At 23.4% G+C, this 22,940-nt stretch overlaps 1 protein-coding gene across 1 annotated transcript; it reads left to right on the top strand.

Annotated features, from left to right (window-relative positions):
- Positions 1–1,513: 1,513 nt before the first annotated feature.
- On the top strand, positions 1,514–17,592 carry LOC122503106 (E3 ubiquitin-protein ligase SMURF1). The gene is made up of 10 exons (XM_043613535.1): positions 1,514–1,686; positions 2,792–2,830; positions 3,281–3,389; positions 5,750–5,883; positions 5,983–6,247; positions 6,403–6,848; positions 10,702–11,707; positions 11,866–12,326; positions 14,767–14,954; positions 15,109–17,592. Exons 1-9 carry the CDS (start codon positions 1,632–1,634, stop codon positions 14,952–14,954), a joined length of 2,703 nt encoding a protein of 900 aa, XP_043469470.1. The 5' UTR covers positions 1,514–1,631; the 3' UTR covers positions 15,109–17,592.
- The last annotated feature ends 5,348 nt before the right edge of the window (positions 17,593–22,940 follow it).

Raw genomic sequence — 22,940 nt, 5'->3', positions numbered from 1 at the left:
CAAACATTTGCCAAAATGAAATTATTTTCAATGTCTAATATTTCAATAAAATTTCATAAAAGAATTCAATTATTTAAAAAGACATTTTAATAAAATTCGTCTTAAGAATTGAATTATTTTTAAAAACTAATAATAATTCTTCGCAGAAATTTAATTGCGTTCAACAATTTACAAAAATTCTCATCCAAATTTCAATAATCTTTATAAATATTTTTCCGGAATACAATTATTTTCAAAAATTTAAATAAAATTCTTGGCAAAATTTTAATTGTTTTTAAAAACTCTTATTTAAGTTCTTTGGAGAAATTAAATTATTTTTAATTAAAATTTTAATCATATTTCTAAAAAATGAACTTATTTTTAAAAATTTTATTAATAAAATTTGTCAAGAGAATTCAATTATTTAAAAATTTGTTGATAAAATTCTTTAAGAAAATTCAATTTTAAGAAACATTCAATTATTCAATGAATTATTTATTTTTGTAATTAAATAATTGAATTCCTTTTGAATTTTCTAATAAAAATTTGATTTAAAAAAAAATTTCAGTTAAAATTTTAGATTATAATTGAATATTAAAAGCAATTCAGCGTAAATTTTTAGAAATGATTGGATTTTGAAAACATTTCAAATTAAAATCTTTTGAAAATTTGAACTTTTCGTACTTTTAATTAACAATTCTGTATAGAATTAATTTTTTTTTAAAATATTAATTGAATTTTTCTTTAATTCTTCAAGTTTTTATTTTCTAATATATATATATTTAATTGAAGAATGTCAGAATAATCGAAATTATACGTAAAAATTAATATTGAAAATAAATAATAATTGAATATTTATTACGAAGAAATTTATCATTCTTGAAAATAATGTAAATTCTTGTGCGGAGAATTTTATCAATTTTGAAAGTAATTGAATTCTTGCGAACAAATTTTGTCAATTTTAAAAATAATTGAATTATTTCGAAGAATTTTATTAAAATTTTTTGAGAATAATTCAATTCCTTTGAATAATTTTATTATCTATAAAAATAATTAAATTCTTGACAAAAATTTTTAAGGAAATTTAGAATTAATTTTTCTTAAAAAGTTTAATGGAATTTTTTTTTAATTATTTGAAGTTTTTAATTTCTAATTTATTTAATTGAAAAATTTCAGAATAATCGAAATTTTATGTAAAATTGAATTATAAACAAATGAATTTAAAAATTCTCAAAGAAGAACTTTTAAAAAAAAATTATTAAAAATAATTGCTTTAAAGAAGAATTTTAGTTAAAAATTCTAGAAATGAATAATTGAATTGAAATGAAAATAATTTTAAAGAAATTACAGTAATAATATTTTTATAATATAAAATAATGATAGTATCAAGTTTTAATGATTATTTCTGTAAAAAATAATTTCTTGTTTGAATTTTCGCGCCGTTGTAGCAGTCGATAATGCGAACCAGTACACCAAAATGCGACTTTACCGACAGAGAGACAATTATTTATTTATTATGTTTGTATGCGTGAGTGGGACTGTGGGACTGTAGTATGGGGTTGTGTGTGGGAGCACATCGCAGTTAAAGAGACACATTTATTTACTAATTAAAAAGCCGATGTGTGGATTAAGTTGTTAAATGTTTGTGAAAAATGTCGAATCCTGGCGGTAGTAGGAGGATTGGGTCGATGAAGATCCGATTAACGAGTGAGTAAACGAAAAAATTTGTAACTTTACTGGACCGTGAAAGTTGGCAAGAGCATCGTAACTCATTTAGTCAACAAGCTCAATACCCTTTTTATAACTACTTATTATTTAATATGGCCTCGTTATGACCTCGACAATAGAAATCCTTTTACCTGTTCATTGTTTCCGTGCATGTGTAACAATTCATTTGACTTGGAAAAATTGTGTGAGCAAGTCGGGAGATTCCTTAATGGCCGCCTATGGACACCGTCCGTTGGTTATGGCAACTCCCTGACAGTACTTTAGACTTTACATCAAAAAATAATCTTAGACAATTATAATACAGTTTTCATCTTAAAACCTTACCGTACACTCGCATTTGTGCTGTAAATTTCTCATACGCTATTTTCGCTCTAGAGACAATTTTCTATTCTCGTTCTACACGGAATTGTGCAATTAAAAAAAAGGCGTTTGGAAAGTAAACTAAAAAAGGATTAGGGACATTCATAATATATGATTCAGTGCAAATTAATGAAAAAAAAAGTAGTTTTACTATTTCAAGTACTTAACGAAATATTCTATTTGACACTGACAATTAACATAAATACCCGCATGAGTACCCGCATTTTTGCCTCAATTGTTACTTGACACGACAAAAGACCGAAAAGTGTTTTTTTGATTTTGTTTTTTTATTTAAAAAATCGCTGGTAATTTTTCGAAAAGTTATTTTTTTACCTCAAAAACAATTTGCGTGATAATTTATTTGTCGTAATTTATTTTTCCCGTATGATAATTAAATTTTTGATTTATAATTAGTATTGTATGGTAATCAATTCTTCTTCTGTCTCATTGAATAAAAGTATGGAACGATTTTAGATCGAAATAAAAAAAAACAAGCTGTAAAACACTAAAGCTAAGAATGCAAATTGTATTTATTGACAGATTAAAATCACTTGCAAGGAATTGTTATTTATTGAAAACAATTAGTCACAGCGTATCGTTCAATCGAAACGAATTATTGTTTACTGAAATTGTAAATCTAATATTAGATTTTTATTTCAAGTCGTAAAAGAGCCCAAATATTTCTATATATAAAAATAACTGATTTTTATTCTTTTTTTTCCAGTATTGTGTGCCCGTAATCTCGCAAGGAAAGACCTGTTTCGTAAGTATTATCATCATTTAACAATTTAAATGTTTAAATTAGATAACGAAGAAAAGTAACGAAAAATACGAGTATTTTTTTATATGGTTTTATTAATTATTGCAATTGTAAAGACAATTTCTTTTGAAAATTGTTAAGGAAAAGAAATTGTCGCTCTTAATCAAGTGCATGAATTGTATTTACTGTTTTTATGTATTTTTACTATTTATGTCTCTCGAAGAATTTTTATCGGATTAAGTGCATTTAAATAAGATTTTACAATCTATAATGAGACAATTGTCTCTGCTTTTTTTTCAATTTGTGTTACATGAACATTACATAAATTGTTTATTTAAAATATATACTGTAGACGCACGCAATAATGCATAGATTACAAAATAGAAAAAGGCAAAAATATTTTTTGTTTCCTAATAGAAATAACCAATTATAATACTTCTGTGATTTTTTCAGGTCTCCCGGATCCTTTTGCCAAAATCACTGTCGATGGTTCTGGACAATGCCACAGTACCGATACGTGCAAAGCTACTCTCGATCCAAAATGGAATCAACATTACGATTTGTAAGGAATTTGTACATTTACAATATTTGTCAGGGTTGTCACAAAAAATTAATTTTTTTCCCCTGATTTCCAAACGGAATTTTGACTTTTCCCCTGATTCTAAAAAATATTCTGATTCACTCTAAAAGTCATTAGATACTTAAAAAAAATGTTCTAACTGCTTTCTTTGCAAATTTCTTTAATTGTAAAATTATTCAAAAATATCGATAGTTTTCTTTAAAATAAATATTTAATCACTATTCTTTTCCACAGGAATAAAGATTTTTAAAAAATTACAGATTCAAACCTTTTGAAATTCAACGACTTTTAAAAGAATATTGTTACTGTAACTTCTTCAAAATTATTTTCATCATTTCAATTTAATTATCATTTTCTTGAATTTTTAACTAAAATTCTTCATTTAAATCAATTATTTTTAATAATTAAATTTAAATTTTCTAAAATTTTGAATTGAAACCTTTGGAACTTCAATTATTTTCAAAATTTTTAATAACATTCTTGACAAGAATTTAATTATCATTAAAATTAATAAAATTAATAAAATTCATCTTAGAAATTAAATTATTTTCAAAAATTTTAACAAAATTTTTAGCAAGAATTCAATTATCTTTAAAAAAAAAATAAAAATCTGCTCAGAAATTCAATTGTTTTCAAAAATTTTATTAAAATTTCTTGTAAAATTCAATTACTTTCAATAATTTTAATTACATTCTTAGCAGGAATTCAATTATCTTTAAAAATAATAAAATTCTTCACAGGAATTCAATTGTTTTTAAAAACTTTTAATTACATTTTTAGCAAGAATTCAATTTTCATTAGAAATAATAAAATTCTTATCAGAAATTCAATTGTTTTCAAAAGATTTAATAAAAATCTACGCTAAAATTTAAATATTTTAAAAAATGTAAATAAAACTTTTAGCAAAATTCAATTATTTTTAACAATTTCAATTTAATTCTTAGCATTTTTCAAAAATTTTAATTACATTCTTATCAAGAATTTAATTATCTTTAAAAATAATAAAATTCTTCTCAGGCATTCAATTATTTTCAAAACTTTCAATTACATTTTTAGCAAAAATTCAATTATCTTTAAAAATAAATAAATTCTTCACAGGAATTCAATTGTTTTCAAACATTTTAACAACATTTTTAGCAAAATTTAATTATTTTCAATAATTTTAATTACATTCTTAGCAGGAATTCAATTATCTTTAAAAATAATAAAATTCTTTTGAGGAATTCAATTTTTATTAAAAATAATAAAATTTTATCAGAAATTCATTTGTTTTCAAAAATTTTAATAAAAATCTTCGCTAGAATTTAAATATTTTAAAAAATGTTAATAAAATTTTTACCAAAATTCAATTATTTTCAATAATTTCAATTACATTCTTAGCAGGAATTCAATTATAATTTTAAAAACAATAAAATTCTTCTCAGGAATTCAATTTTCTTTAAAAATAATAAAATTCTCCTTAGGAATTCAATATTCTTTAAAAAAGATTAAAATTCTTCTTAGGAATTCAATATTCTTTAATAATAATAAAATTCTTCTTAGTAATTCAATTATTTTCAAAAATTAATTTTATTCTTCGCAAGGTCTCAATTTTTAAAATTCGTTGCAAAAATTTAATAAAATTCTTCATAAGAATTCAATTACATTATTAATACAATTTTAACAAAAATTTCTCCATAAAATTGAATTCTTTTTAAAGTCTATAATAAAATTCTTCTGAGAAAATCAATTATTTTTCAAATATTTAAGTGAAACTATTCATTAAATAATTTTTTAGTAATAATTTTTTTAATAGTTCTCTGAGAATTAAATTATTTGAAATAAATCATTGTCAAAAATAGAAAGAAATTAAAATTTGTTATAAGAATTCTTGATAATTTCAGTTTTAACTTTTAAGGCAAGCAAAAAGAAACCAAATTTCAGAATTTTGTTATGAATTCCATAAAAGTTTAATTTTTTTCTAGTGTTTTTAATAAAATTTGCTGATTTCCCTGAACAATTATTGTTCTTTCCCAAATTTTGCCCTAAATTCCCTGATTTCCCTTAGCTGTGGCAACTCTGTTTCGTTTGTTTTAATTTCTTTTTCTGTTAATTTTTTTCAATTTTCGTTTTTTCTATTTGTTTTTTTTTTCTTAGTTTGACAATAGAATTTCAATTTTTGAAGAATTAAAATTTTTTGAAGATTTTCAATTTTTGAAGAGTTTTAATTTTTGAAGAATTTCAGTTTTTGAAAAGTTTCAATTTTTTGAAGAGTTTCAAGTTTTTGAAGAGTTTAAATTTTTGAAGAAATTTCAATTTGTCTCGAAGAATTCTTATGACATTTTTTTCCCCTTAATTTCCAGATACTTGGGTAAAAATGATGGAATTACTATCTCAGTATGGAATCACAGGAAAATACACAAGAAGCAAGGTGGAGGTTTTCTCGGATGTGTTCGAATATTATGCAATACTATTCAGAGGCTCAAAGATACAGGATGTAATTGACATTTACATATATTTATAATATATTCTATTTTTACAATATTTCATTGGCATTTAGTGATATTAATAATTCTCTCTAAATTGCTGACTTCAGATCAACGATTGGATCTCTGCAAAGCGAATATGGATGACACTGACGCAGTCAAAGGTCAAATTGTAGTTTCCCTATTGTCGCGCGACGGTCATAATGGTGCAGTTAGCAACACTGTTGGGCACAATGCAGTTGTTGACGTTCTCGGCGACTTGAGTTGTCCCACGGATCTTCCCGATGGCTGGGAGGAACAACGAACCGCAAGTGGTAGACTCTACTACGTCAATCATTATACCAGAACTACTCAGTGGATTCGTCCGACAGTCAGGTATTTTCTTTTTGTCAATAATTCAAAAATACTTGAACAAAAAAATGTTTATCCAAAAAATCTTCGATTTTTTGAATAAACATTTTTTTGTTCAAGTATTTTTGACATTGTTTCGGTTAAGTATTTTTAACATTAAATTGAACTTTATTTTCCAGAGCTAGCAATAATATCATACCGACGACGCCTGAACCGCCGCCTGTAATTTGCTCTGATACGTTCCCGGGTGGCAGTGCCAGCGAAAGTCCTTCAAGGCAATCGGCCGAGTGGAATACGGAGAGAACTCCAAATAGGGAGGGAACTCCGAACAGAACTCCGAGTAGGGAAAATTCCGCACAAAATACGCCAACGCAACAGCAAACGCCGAGTCAGCAGAATACTCGAAATACGCCTCCTTCTTCATCGGTCAGAGAGAGAAGACCCGTACCAAGACCCAATGATGAACAAAACGGAAATCCAAACGGAAATCTAAGAGTTGAACGTCCTTCCACCAACACAAATCAACCCCGAAGGCCTAATCGAACTAATCGCAATCGTAACAGTGGGTTTATTAACGGTGAAAGGAGAAGTGATGTGCAACCTTTAGATTTACCACGTGGTTATGGTAAGAAAAAAAACTGGTTTTCATACTTTTCTTTCTCTTTTTTCTTTTTCGTTTTTCTTCGTTTTTTCATTCATGGTTGCCACAGGTCAGGAAAGTCATGAATTTTTATTAAAAGTACTGAAAAAAAATTAAATTTGTAGAATTCATACGAAAATTCTGAATTTCGATACCTTCTTGCAGAGTGTCTACCAACCGGGAATAAGCCAGAAATTTTATGCCAAACCGGGAATTTTTTTACCAAATTAAAAAAAGTTTTATTATTTTGATTTGTTTTTAAAAAATCCCTTTTTATATCAATTTTTATAGATATTTATAGGTATGTAAATAAATTTTTTTTAAAATTATCGAATTAATAGAAATTTTGTGAAATTCAACTGAAAATAATTAAATTTGTTAAAAAATTGCATTAAAAACTTTTCAACAAATCGATTTTCAAAGTATTTTAATTTAATGATTAATAAATAATTGAAATTTATAAAGAGTCATATTCTAATGTATTCATGTTTCTTAGTGCGAAGATTAATAATTCAAATTTTTATTAGTTAATTTAAAAAAAGATACACACTTAAAATTTTTTAATAAAATTAAATTTTCGCAAAGTTTTTTTGAAAATTCTGAAAAATAGGATTTTTGAAATTTTTCAATTCTATTGTTTCAAGATAATTGAAATTTCTTTACATTATTCATTATTATAATTATTATTATGTATTATTCATTATTATTTTTATTTATTATTAAAAATAATTAAATTCTTTTAGGTAAAGAATTTTATTTAAATTTTTCGAAAATAATCAAGGGAAGTTAGTCACCGTAATTATAATTTTATTTTTAAAAATTTCTTCGCAATATATTCAATTATTTTCATAAATAGTAAAATTCATTGCAGAATTTCAATTATTTTTAATACAATTGGAATCGAATTCCTCGAAAAATGTTATTACAGTAGAGACTCCATTATCCGGACTAATGGATGCAGGCACTTGTCCGGATAATCAAAAATCCGGATAATCGAGTAAAGTACGAATTAAACAAATTTTTGATTCATAATTTTATGTATTTATTTGCATATGTATTAAAATAAGACTGAAACAAACTAAAACTTTTAAATTCAACATTAATAAATATTTAGTTAGAAATATTTCAAAATATTTACATAAACATTTTCTTAAAAAATAATTAAAACACTTTAAAACGCAACATTTCGTGTAAATAAATTTAAAATAGAAGTTAATTAACGGCTTGAGACCTTGTAAACTTTATATTAAAAAAAAATTTTTTTATTTTAAATTTGTCCGGATAATCGAATATCCGGATAATAGGGGTCCGGATAATGGAGTCTCTACTGTACTCTTAAAAAAATGTTTACAATTCGTCGAAAAAATTCAATTATTTCTAGATAATGTAAAAAAATTCTTCTCAGGAATTCAATTATTTCCATAAATAGCAAAATTCTTCAGATTTACTAAATTCTTTTAAATATTATTTTTAAAAAAAATTCTTCACAAGAATGCAATTATTTTCATAAATTTCCATAAAATTCTTCGCAGAATAAATTCTTCTCAAAATTTCAATTATCTTTATTAATAATTAAATTGTTCTCCACAATTCGTTTATTTTCAAAACATTTTTATAAAATTCTTCGTAGAAATTCAATAAAAAATTTAAAAAAATTTTCGAAATTCAATGATTTTCAAAACTTACTATTTTCCATAATTCAATTATATAAAAAAAAATTTAGATTAAATTCCACACAAAACGGCAAAAATTTAATTATTTTCATAAATAATAAAAATTTCACTGGAATTCAATTATTTAATGAATTTAAATTATTTTCAATTATGTTTAATACAATATTAAATGAATTCCTCGAAAAATGCAATTATTCTTAAAAATTTGACGAAAGAATTTAATTATTTAAAAATTTGTTGATAAAATTCCTCATGAGAATTCAATTTTCAGAAACATTCAGTTACTCAATAAATGGTTTATTTTTGTATTTAAATAATTGTATTCTCGTCAAAATTTAAATTATTTTTCTAAAATAATTAAATTCTTTTCCGAAATTCAATTATTTTCAAACATTTTAATAAAATTCTTGGCAACATTTCAATTATGTTCAGAAAAATTTTCCTCAATTCAATGATTTTGAATATCTTGTATTTGAATAAAATTTTCCAAAAGAATAAAGAAATCAATTATTTAAAAGAAATTTTAATAAAATTCTCCGTAAATATTTAATTATTTTCATAAATAATAAAAATTTCACAGGAATTCAATTATTTACAAATTTTTTATAAATTTCTTCTCAATAATTCCATGATTTTCATAAATTTATATTTATGAAAATAATAAAATTTTTTAAAAGGATTCAATTATTTTTATAAATAATAAAACTCATTGCAGAATTTCAATTATTTCTAAAACTATTTTAATTGAATACCTCAAAAAAATGAATTATTCTTAAAAATTTGATTAAAGTCGAAAGAATTCAATTATTTAAAAATTTGTTAATAAATACTATATGAGAATTCAATTTCAAGAAACATTCAATTATTTAATAAATTATTTATTTTTCAATTTAAATAATTGAATTTCCGTAAAATTTTCTAATAAAAATTTATTTAAAAATTTATTTATGTTAAAATTTTAAATAATAATTGAATATTTGAAGCATTTTAGGATGAATTATTTTCATAAATAATGAATTTCGTATCGCACAATTTTAATTATTATTTGTAATCCAATTTTAATCGAATTCTTTGAAAACTGTAATTATGTTTAAAAATTTTATTCAAATTCGTTGAAAAAATTCAATTTTTTAAAAATTTGTTGATAAAATTCTTTATATTAGAATTAAATTTTAAGAAAGATTCAATTATTCAATAAATTATTTATTTTTGCATTTAAATAATTGAATTCCCGTAGAATTTTTAAAAGAAAATTGATTTAGAAATTTATTTCTGTTAAAATTTTAGATAATACCTAATTGAATATTAGAAGCATTATATTATGATTTTTTAGAAATAATTAAATTTCAAATGGTTTCAAATTAAAATCTTTGAAAATCTGAATTTTTTTTTAAGTTAATTGAATTTTTGTTTGTAAATTATTCGAATTTTGTATTTAATTTAATTTAATTGAAGAATTACTGAATATTCGAATTTTCGTAAAATTAAATTTAAAACAAATAGATTTGAAAATTCTTAAAGATCTTTTTCAAGCATTATTAAAAATAATTAATTTAAAGAAGAATTTTAGTTAAAAAATGGAAGAAAATAATAATTGAATTGAAACGATGAAAATAATTTTGAAGATGTTAGAGTAACAATATTCTTATAATATAAAATAAATTGATTTTATCATTCCGTCATCCTAAATTATTATAAAACATGAAGAAATCGATTACTCCGAGTCGAGGACTCGGAGTGATCGATATCTTCATGTTTTATAATAATTTTCTTTTAAGTTATTGAACTTCGAAAGGTTTGATTTTAAAATTTTGGAAAATCTTAATTTCCATGGAAAAATAATAATGATTAAATATTTATTTAAAACAGAAGTTATTAATGTTTTCGAATAATTTTACAATTAAAGAAATTCGTACATAAATGTTATTTTCTATCAAAGAATTCAAAATTGTAAGAAATTTGAGTATTAATACATTGTTAATATAACTCTTAGTCTTAGCATATTTTAATTTGTTGTTTGGCATATTTTTTGTCTGCTTTTTGAGCAAAAAAATTCCCCTTTTCACTTTTTTTTAGGATAAAAAGTACTGTGATGCTTGTTTTTTCTCTTTTTCTTTTTTTCTATTTAAGAACAAACCTTTAAAGAACAACAATTTCTTTTGCAGAAATGAGAAAAACGCAACAAGGACAAGTTTATTTCTATCACGTACCAACCGGATCATCAACATGGCATGATCCTCGGATTCCTCGCGATTTATCAGCCAACGAATTGGACCTCGGCCCTCTCCCAAGCGGTTGGGAAATGCGCCAAACACAAAGCGGAAGAGTCTATTTCGTCGATCATAATAATCGAACAACACAGTTCACAGACCCTAGACTCTCCACCCAAATCATCAATAGTCTATTAAAAAGGCTGAATGTCGGAACAACAACTCCTGTCAACAACACCACTAATTCAACGACAAGAACAACTGAAACAACAACAGTAGTCGTTGGTAATTCATCGCCAACACAACCGACAACACCACCAAATACAAATCAGCCAAGACCACGCGTTGAACCAGTAGTGAGCAATAATAATTCAATCACCGAAACTCTACCGATACAACAGACAATTTCCGATTTACCGAAGGAATTAATGGAAAGTGAATTATTGCCCAAGTATAAAAGAGATCTTGTAGCAAAATTAAAGTGTTTAAGAGCTGAATTAAATGCTTTACAACCACAGAGCGGTCACTGTAGATTGGAAGTGTCGAGGAACGAAATATTCGAAGAGTCTTACAGATTAATAATGAAGATGCGTCCCAAAGATATGAGAAAAAGACTTATGGTGAAATTTCGTGGTGAAGAGGGTCTTGATTATGGTGGCGTTGCACGTGAATGGCTTTATTTATTGTCGCATGAAATGTTGAATCCTCAATATGGACTCTTTCAGTATTCAAGAGACGATAATTATACATTGCAAATTAATGCCGACTCGGGAATTAATCCGGAACATTTGTCCTATTTTCATTTCGCCGGCAGAATTATTGGTATTGCTGTTTTTCACGGTCATCATATTGATGGGGGATTTACAACGCCATTTTATAAAATGCTGCTTAACAAGGCGATCACTCTCAGTGACATCGAGGGTGTTGATCCTGATCTTCACAGAAGTCTCACTTGGATGCTGTGAGTTTATAAATATTCCTACGTTCTTTCTTCTCTTTACATTTTTATTTTCCTTTTTTATATTCTTATCTTCTTTTATATATATTCTTTTCTACTAAAAACTAATTACCTACTAAATGTAAATTACAAAATTGACATTTTCTTTTGTGTTTTTGCAGTGAGAACAGTATAGACGGTGTTCTGGATGCGTCGTTTTCGGTTGAGCACAGTAGTTTTGGTGTTTTGCGAAATCACGAATTAAAACCAGGAGGTAAAGATATGACAGTCACCGAGGACAATAAGAAGGAATACGTTCGTTTATACGTAAATTATCGTTTCATGCGAGGAATCGAACAGCAATTTTTAGCTTTGCACAAAGGATTTCATGAATTAATACCGCCACAATTATTGAGACCGTTTGATGAAAGGGAACTCGAACTCGTTATTGGCGGACTAGGCACCATCGATATTAATGATTGGAAAACGCATACAAGACTAAAACATTGCACACCCGATACACCTGTTGTCAAGTGGTTCTGGCAAATTGTCGAATCCTACAGCGAGGAAATGAGAGCAAGACTGTTGCAATTTGTCACCGGGAGCTCCAGAGTTCCACTTCAAGGTTTCAAGGCTTTACAAGGTAACTTTTTGTTTTTTAAACTAATATTTTAAAAGTTAATAAATAATAGATAAAACTATACTATTTTGCTAAAACTGTTTACATTCCTTTAATTATTTATTATTGGAGTTAAAGTTTATTATTATGAATCTTATTAATGAAGTAATAGCAGGCTATTAATAGCAATCTACTAAAACCTACTATTTGCTACTATTTTACGTAATGATAATATTTGGGCACTTTTTTTTAGATTTCAGCCACAAAAAACTATTATTTCTGTTTTTTTTTAGAATTTCAACTACTTTAAATTCGCTATATACTAGAAATCAAAAAAGTATTCTCAAAAATTATAATCAAATTCTTAAAAACGATTCAATTATTTTCAAAAAAATATTCGAAATTCAATTATTTTCAATATCTTGTATTTTCATCAAATTTCGCAAAATAATTCAATTATTTTTAAAAAAAATTGATAAAATTCATCCACAAATTAAATTATTTTCATAAATAATACAATTTCTACAGGAATTCAATTAATTTAGAATAGCATTTTCAAAAAATTTCGAAAAAGTCGATTATTTAACCAAATTTTTATACAATTCTTCACAATAATTCAAATACTTTCATTAATAACAAAATTTTTCATGAAAAATCAATTTTTTAAAAAAATTGTTGATTAAATTCTAAGCAAGAATTCAATTATTTTCATAAATAATAAAACTCATCAAAGAATTTCAATTATTTTCAATGCTATTTTAAATTAATTAATCGAAACATTCAATTATTTTCACAAATAAAGTTTTCCACAAGAATTCAATTATTTAAAAAAATAAAAATTTTATAATATTTATTATATTTCGAAAAAAATAATTATTTTAAAACAAAGTTTATTCAATTCTTACAAAGAATTCAATTATTTTAAAAAATAACAAAATTTTTCACAGAAATTCAATTCTTTTTAAACATTTTAATAAAATTTTTCGCAATAATTCAATTATTTTCATAAATAATAAAATTCTTGTCAGGAATTTTAATTATTTTTTAAAATTTTAATAAAATTCTTAGGAACTATTCAATTATTTTCATAAATAATAAAATTCATCGCAGAATTTTTAATTATTTTTAATACAATTTTGTAGGATTGGTCAAAAAATGTAATTATTCTTAAAAATTTAATTTCAATTCCTTCAAAAAATCAATTATTTAAAAATAATTGTTTCTTAAATTCATTGGAAGATTTCAATTATTTACAAAAAATTGTTTTTTAAATTCTTTGGAAGATTTCAATTACATATTTACAAAAATATTAGAATTTTTCACAGAAATTCAATTATTTTCAAATATTTTAATAAAATTGATCGAAAAACATCAATTATTTTAAATACAATTTTAGTTAAATTTTTTTGAAATAATTCAATTATTCTTTTAGATTTTAATACAATTCTTCCCAAGAATTCAATTATTTACATAAATAATTCTTCGAAAGAATTCAATTCGGTCGATAAATAACAAAATTCTTCTCGAAAATTCAATCATTTTGTGATATTTTAAAAAAATTCTTTGCAAAATTCAATTATTTTCATAAATAATAAAATGCTTTTCAGAAATTCAATTATTTTCAAAAAAATTTTTAATAAAATACCACACAGACATTCAATTATTGTCAAAAATTTTAATAAAATTCCTTACAAAATTAAATTTTTTCATAAATAACAATATTCTTTAGAAGAATTCAATTATTTTTAAAAAATTCTAATAAAATCGTTCTTAAGAATTCAATTATTTTCATAAATAATAACATGCTTTTCATAAATTTAATTATTTTAAAAAAAATTTTAATAAAATACCACACAGACATTTAATAATTTTCAAAAATTTTAATAGAATTCTTTGTAAAATTTAATTATTTTTAAAAACTTTTTGCAATTCAATGATTTTCAATATCTACTATTTTCATAAAATTTCCAAACAGAATTCAATTGTTTAAAAAATTTTTTCTAAAAATATTCGTAAGAATTCAATTCTTTTCATGAATAATAAAAATTTGTCAGGAATTCAATTATTTAAATTAGAATTTGCCTAAAATTAGATAAAAGAAATCAATTATTTAAAAAATTATAAAATTCTTCGCAAGAATTGAATTATTTTTATAAATATTTAAATTCTTTCATGAATATAATAAAATTTGTTTGCGAGAATTTAATTTATTAGCAGAATAAGAAAGATGTAAATATTTTTGATGAAAATTAGGAAAAAGTCAGGAAAATAAAAAATAGAATGGAATTTTTGTCAGTTTTGTTAAGTGTCTAAAACGAGTTTTTTTTTGGTCGTCAAGTTTAATTTTTCGATAGCTACTTTTTTACTACTGTTTTTTAGTTCGAAAACTACTTTTTTAAAATTAATTTTTGAGTACGAAGTCTGTAATAGTTTAAGTAATAGTTTATTTGATTTGTTTGTAAAGGATCTACTGGAGCAGCTGGACCCCGACTTTTCACAATTCATGCGGTAGACGCACCTAGTGAAAATTTACCGAAAGCACACACTTGTTTTAATCGAATAGATATTCCTCAGAGTTATCCGTGTTATCAGAAGATGCTCGATAAACTTACACAGGCAGTTGAGGAAACTTGCGGATTTGCCGTCGAATAGGTTCGTATATTTTCTCTTTCGATAGAAATTTCCATAAAAATTAGTTTCATTTATTTATTTATTATTTTAAAAAAAAATTTCATATTCTTGTTACAATTGGCCAGTAATTAAATTATTAAATAAATTAATTAGAGAAATAATTTTCCTTAAATAGATTTCAAAGAGAAATTTTTAAGAAGAAAGAATTCGTCATATTGGAAATTAATACGTACAATGAAAAAGGAATATGAAGATTTTTCTGCTGACTTGGGTACGTACCTGCATTTCATTACAAGCGAATTAGAAATTAAAAATTAAACAAGCGTTGCAATTTTACCAAATTTAGCTTAAACAAAATACGATGCACTAATTTAAAATTCCCATAAACAATTATATTTTTTTTATGTACTTTGACGCTAATAATACGAGATTTATTTCAATTTTCTTTTTAATATTTGTATTGTCTCAGTAAATATTAGATTTTTCCAAAGTTCTCTATTGGCGTATTTGTACATAAATTATCGAATTTTTTTTAAAGACTTTAATGTTTCAGTTCTTTTATCCAAAGTCTTTAAAAGTGCTATTTATTAATTAACATGATTGTAAATTTAATGTATTTTTATTGTTTTGTATTGAAAAAGACGTGCTCACGTGGCAAAAAATAATTTTGTGCATCAAATTGTCAGATGTCTTTTTAGATCAATTTTTGTTCGGCATCATGACAAAAGAGATGATTATTAATCAAAGCAATAAATTCGAAAAAGGTATAAAAGAAAGAGAATTTATCGACAATAAAAGAAATACAGGAAAATAACATATCAACACTGTTTTCAACGATTTTCGGAGAAAAGAAAGAAACGATAATAATAATCGTAAAAAATGTTTTAAGAGAAACAAAAATACTATACCATATCGCAACGAATATCATGAAAAGCATTGCCTTTTTACTCAAGGAGTATAAATACTTTACGTGCCTCTATTTGAATGTTTACACAAAGCACAGGCTTAAATGGAAACAAAAAATGAACGTAATGCTTACGGTTCGATTGCACTTGTCACTTCGCGTTAATCTGCCTTCAAAAACAAAAATTGGTGAATAAATCTTGTGTCCCAGATTTTGAGTTGAAAATCGAAAAATCAGGAAATTCTTTCGAGAAATAGAAAAAAAATTAAACGCTCATTCTGTGATTACTCTTTTTATTCACCAATGAAATTTCTCGTAAAGTATTCAAAACAATTTAGTAATGATTCAAAAAGAATAAAAATAAATTTTTAAATTAACACAATTCACTTAGAATTTAGGCAAAATGTTGAATTTAGAATTTATTTTAATCACAGCGAAGTTGAAATGAATGAACAGCGAAGTTTGCCACGACAAATTGTGAATAATTGAAAAACATTTCTTTAGTGAAGTGTTGCGGATCTTTTCTTTCAATTAGTCCGCTCTGCTAGGTCTAAGATTTGTTGGAAATGCTCTGCTTTTGAGCTGATAATTATAAATAAACATGTAAATTAATATTAATTTAAACCGTAAATATTTAATAAAAAAAAAAGATTCTATTGGAAAAATAGGAACTTAGGCTCAATTGGATCAATTAATAAAATATTTTTGTGTTTCGTGCGTTGATGGGGTTTTATATTATATCAAGGCTGATCAATTGACAAAAAAAAAAATAAAAAATTTTTTTATCGTCTTTTTACTTGTTACAATGTCATAAATCTAAATTTATATCGCGCCCAGAACTGTGATCAATCATATCGCAAGAATAGATAAAAATTCTCCTCACACAGAGATTGTTAGGTGAATTGTTTTTTTGTAGTTTTTATGTGTATTATAAATTTATAACAGTGAACTGATGTATTTTTCACTGCGAATAGAAATCTTTCGTAAATAATTGCGATTGGCAATATTAATGAATTTACAAATGAAAGAAAAATATCTTAGTTTAGTTCTTATGGTTATGTGTTGGAGGAAGAAAAAAAATTTTCTAATTAAAAGGAACATAAAAAACAAATTCTAAATAAAGACTGAACTTTGCAGGATTCGATATTTTCAGATTTAGTAGTTTTCTAATTAATTAAAAATTAATTAATTTTTAATTAAAAAAAAAAAATTGTTTTGGAAAAAAATTCTTTTTTTTTGAAAATAGATTTGTCGATCACAGATTTGTGCCAACTTTTACAAATTCGAAATACAGAGTCCTTACAAATTTTAATTAACGTAAAAAAATATAATCGGTTAGATGTTTAAGAATAAATTATGTAGAATTTTTTTTTTTTTTTTGTTATACGTTAAGAGAAAATTAACTCTTTTGGACATACATTTGTTGAATGCCTGAAGAGTGCCTTAGAAAAAAAAATTGCAACCAGTACAAAATAAAGCGCCCTATCTGCAATAGATAAATGTAATTGTAAAATTTTGTAAATATCTGATTGCAAAAAAAAAAAATTACTACACCCCAAGTTTAAAAAATTATACACACAAAAGTTTATTTACTTTTCGAATTTTGTTATAAGAAAAAAAAAATTATCGCCAAATAAAAGCTAGAAATTAATTGTATTGTCACTGCACGAACATAATTAATTAGGTAGTGAATTGTAACAATATTATTATTTATTAGTATTATGTAAAATGTTCATAAAATCCTGTAAACTGAAATACGATCAATTGTTTTTTTTAATTGTTTATCTGATGTTGAGATTTAAAATTTGTTGTTCTGATTGTAAAAAGTCGATGACTCGTATGTCGTACATATCCATATTTTGTATAAATTATTTGTATTTCGTTTAATTTTAATTGTTTTTATTTTATATATTATTAAAAGTTGCTAATTAGAAAAATGTCAATTATAAATTTTTCGACTTTTTACTACAACAAATTTTATTCTGATATAATATTATTATAATTAACCTTATTAAAAGAAGGTCTTTCTGCAATGACTGTATTCATTTATTTATAAATATATTTTTAAAAATTATAACAAAACTGGTTTATTATGATAAACTTGAGTATATTTCTAATATCACTTTCATGTGTAAAAATGTTTTAAAAAAATTTCTAGGAGTCAAAGATTTCTGGATTTTGTGTTCTAATTCTTATTTCGATTCAGTGATTCGTAAAAAAGTGGTATATTGCTTTATGTTATTGAAATCTCATCTACTGTTATTGCAAATATATTATTATTATAATAACAGTTTATATAATTATATATTATAATATAATTATATATTATAACAACAGTTATGGTAATCTTTTAAAATACTTCGGGCAACATCAATTGTACATACATCTCTTCTTTTTTTTTTGTATTTTGGATGAAAATGTATATTTTAATAAAATGTCCAAATTACAAAATCATTTTTTGTAAAATTATAGTCTTAAGTTAGATTAATAATTAAATCCTGTAGATCTCTTTTTTAGTTCTTCAGAGAAATAAAAATAATACTTTTATAGTAGAAATTATTCTGTAAACTAGAATTGAAATTTTAATTCTAAAAATAATTTAATTTTGAAATTTTAGTTCATTGAAAAATGTTTATATTTACAAATTTTCTAAAATAAATATTATCAGGGTTGCCAGAAAGATTTGATTTTGTTTTTTCCCTAATCTCCAGACAGAATATATTTATTACTTTTAATAATTTTCAGAAAATTCTTCTCTAAATCAATTATTTTTTATAATTTTAATTAAAATTCTTCTCTAAAAAAATTAGTTTTTTTAATTTTCATAAAATTCTTCTCTAAATGAATTATATGCAATAAATAAATAATTAAATAATAAAAAATTAACGAATTGCAAGAGAATTTGAATTAAAATTTTTCAAAAATCTAAGTTCGTCAAAAATTCGAATTAAATTCATTAAAAATTCAAAATTTTCTAAAATTTTAAATTTATTTATAAAAATTCTGAATGCGACTCTATAAAATTTCAATTATTTATGAAATTTTTAACTGACATTCTTTTCTAAATCAAATATTTTTAATACTTTTCAGAAAATTATTCTCTAAAACAATTATTTTTTATAAAATTCAGAAACTTCTTTTCTAAATCAATTATTTTTAATAATAAAATATATTGAAAAATTCAACAAATTTCAAAAGAATTTGAATTAAAATTTTTCAAAACATCAAGTTCGTCAAAATTTCAAGTTAAAATCATTAAAAATTCATAAAAATTGTAAACACAACTCTTTAAAAATTTAATTATTTTTGAAATTTTTAACTAAAATTCTTTTCTAAAACATTTTTCCAAATAATTTTCAGAAAATTTTTCTCTTAATCAATTATTGTTAATAATTTTCAAAAATTTTTTCAAAAACTTAGTTCGTCAAAATTTTAAATTAAATTAATTCAAAATTCAAAACTTTCTAAAATTTCAAACTGAATACTTTTGAAATTCAATTATTTTTTTAAATTTTTAACTAAAATTCTTGTGTAAAACAATTTTTCAAAATAATTTTCAGAAAATTTTTCTCTAAATCTATTATTGTTAATAATTTTCATAAAATTCTTCTCTAAATCAGTTATTTTAAATAAATTAATAATTAAATATATATTACAAAATTTAACTAATTTCAAAAGAATTTGAATTACAATTTTTCAAAAAACTTAGTTCGACAAAATTTTTAATTACATTCATTAAAAATTTCAACTTTTCTAAAATTTTAAATTGAAACCTTTTGAAATTCAATTATTTTCAAAATTTTTAAGTAAAATTATTTGTTAATTAATTTATAAATAATCTGTTGTCATTTCAAAACTTATAAAGTAAATAAGAAATTTAGAAACATTTAAATATTTTTAATACCGTGGATGTCCCAGTTATCGTCCACTTAAGTTTAGGTCAACTAATAATAATTGTACTCTAAAACAATATTAATATTAAAGTATTTTCAAAAATTAATTTAAATAAAAGAAATCTTAAAAATGGACAGAAACTGGGGCATTCACTGTATCTTCAAAAGATGCTGGACAAACGTAGAATTTTTTTATGAATTCTAAAATTTTATTATGTTTCCAGTTTACTTTTAATAAAATTCCTTGACTTTTCTCTAAATTCCCTAATCTATGACAACTCAAATTTACTTATTAATAAATTAATTATTATTTATTAAATAATTAATTATCAATTTACGAAAAATCATTGTATTAGAAAAATATAAAAAAAATTAGTTAAACAATTTTTTTCCAATATTAATAGAAGAAAATTGAATAGAAATATAATTCGAAAATAGGGATTTTTAATAAATAACACGTTTTTCTCACATGTAACATAACACCAGTGTATATTGTGTCACAACTGGGATACATAATATTACAATGGTGCATAATAAAATTCTATACATATCTTTTTCTATCTATAGGTAAATCATATTTTTTTATCTGTCCCTTGCTGTTTGATTCTGAGTCAAAGCGTTTTATACCCATTTTAATAAATTTCATAAATTCACAAAACGAAAGAAAAATTATAATTTCACCGACAAAAAATCGCTTTGACTTAGAAATATTAGGATTTGATTGAAACTTGTTCGTTTTTCTTCAAAAAACAAGCTTAAAACAAAATCTTTTTAAAAGCATAAAACCAACTCTTAAATGTTACTCTCGTAACTTATTATTCATAATAATAATAATATAATAATAATAATTCATATAAACTTTATTTATTCCCTTTTCTTGTGTTAATCGCTGCAAGAGCTTTATTTTTTTTTTATCTCAATCTGTATAATGCGGTATATGCGTAATGTATACAAGCGTATACATATATTTATATATATATAATATATCTCTCTTTTTTTTTTATTTATATAATATTTGTCTGAATACAATGTTCTACGTGCCCGTGTAATTCCTCTTTTCCTAGAACGTAATAAGGATTTACGGTGTTCCCCATTATATGTAACACAGTCGGTGTTAACTACATTTTATACGCCTTAGCGGCACTTAAAAAAAGTTTACAGTGGCAATTACTTTTGACTTTAAAATGCGCCGCTAAGGCGTACACTATTGCCATTAACTACATTTTTTTTTTATTTGAATATATTTAATAATATTCATTGATATATATATATAATATATTATATATGAATCTAGACGTCTATTGGGTGTTGAACATCGTAAACGCACGCAAATCCAATGTGATGTGTACACACACGCACACATACATTATCGATAATAAAATCAGCTCCACGTCTATTTTCAGAATTATTCCATAAAATTATCGTACATTATTTTAGATTAGTTTATATATATATAATATATATATATTCCTATACAATAACTGAATAGTGTGACAATCACAATCTTATCGGATATCATAAAAATGTCTCTATCAAGCATATCGCATATGCATTCCATTACTGATTTTTCTTATATTCTAGATTTTATACGAAATACATGGCCTTATTATGTCTTCTACAGTTTTAGTGTTGAGTTCTAGTTTATCGCAGTATTTTAAAGAGGTAAATTTTATTTTTAGTTCATTCGGGAAAGTATGAAAAGAGAGCAGACCTCGGATAGATTTTTATTTGGGCAAAAATAGTCGCTTTAGTTTATTAAAGACAAAAAAAAAATCGAAAAAGTAATTTTATTCACTGTTAACCAAAAAAAAAAAAAAACAAATTTGTTTCATATTTAAATAATTATCTATTTATTTTTTCACAGAAATTGATAATTTGAAAAATAAGAGGGAATATTGAACTAATTTGCAAAAATTACAATAGTTTCTTTCAAAATTGAATTATTTTTTAGAATTTAGAAATAAATTTCTTAAGTCAATTATTTTTATTTTCCAAATGTTCTTCTAAACTTTAATTATTTACATATAAAAATCCAATTTTTCAATTACTTTAAGTGTAACTCTTCAATTTTTTAAAGCAATTTCTGAAAATACTTTACCAACAATATTAAAAATAATTGATTTTTCAAAAATTATAATACAGAAACGTTTTTCAAAAGTATTTTTGAATAATACTATCAAAGGCATTAATTAATAATTAATAATAGTGAATATTTATTCACTATAATTAATTATTAATTCACTATTAAAAATTAAAAATTATCTACAATTACAAAAAAAATGAAATTATAAACAATCTTTCCTTGACTAATGTGGAAGATGTTAATTGCAATGAAGATAATTTTCAATTTTCTATAATGAAAACGATCATTTCATAAATATTGACACAATATATAAAAATAATAACATTTTTTTATAAACACCTAAAGTGAAAACTTATTTTGAATACTTCGATAAGTTGAACAGAATAAAAAATACAAATTAGAAAAATCTTGTTTAGTCAGAAATGTAGTTCGATTTTTGTTCAAAATGCACATTATTATCGAAATATTATTTCGAAAATCAAATTATCCTAAAAAATTATTTCAAAATTTTAGAAAGATTTTTGACTATTTTTCAAACTATAAAAGTCGAAATAATTTGCAATTTATACCCAAAAAAAATGGTACTTTGTTGCAATATTTTAACATAAATAATACATTTCCAACAATATAAATAAAATTAAAAGTCACATGTTTTGAAAATCGAAAAAAATTGTCTATCCGAGGCCTGAGAAAAGAAAAAACATAAATATTTCTTTACTTTTATTGGAGAGGGCAAATCTTAATTTTAATATAACTCAAAAGAGCAATGAATGGAATTTTGTAAATAATGTTCTCCGAGGAAAAATTTATTGTCATAATAATAATTGTTCCACATTTTGTTTTTACTTCAATAAACAATCGTATTGTCATGTCCCATGTCATTTTAAAAATCCCACCATTCATAGCTCTTAAAATATTAAAATTAGTTCCTAGTATTACTTTTCCTAAACAAAAAAATATCGTTTTTATTTACGACCGGTATTCGCAAAAAATTTCATGGAAATAGAAAATTTACATTTACTTGTAATTTAAATATGAATTCAAAAAAAAAATCTCATACTGCAAAAAAACGAGAACTCAACAGATCACCGATACAGAAATTCGGGCCGAGTCGCTGGTTAATCACG

The sequence above is a fragment of the Leptopilina heterotoma genome, unplaced genomic scaffold (genome assembly GCF_015476425.1).
Source record: "Leptopilina heterotoma isolate Lh14 unplaced genomic scaffold, ASM1547642v1 Lhet_244, whole genome shotgun sequence".
NCBI lineage: Eukaryota > Metazoa > Arthropoda > Insecta > Hymenoptera > Figitidae > Leptopilina > Leptopilina heterotoma.
The sequence above is the reverse complement of the archived record's forward strand: the minus strand, read 5'-3'. Positions and strand labels throughout refer to the sequence as shown.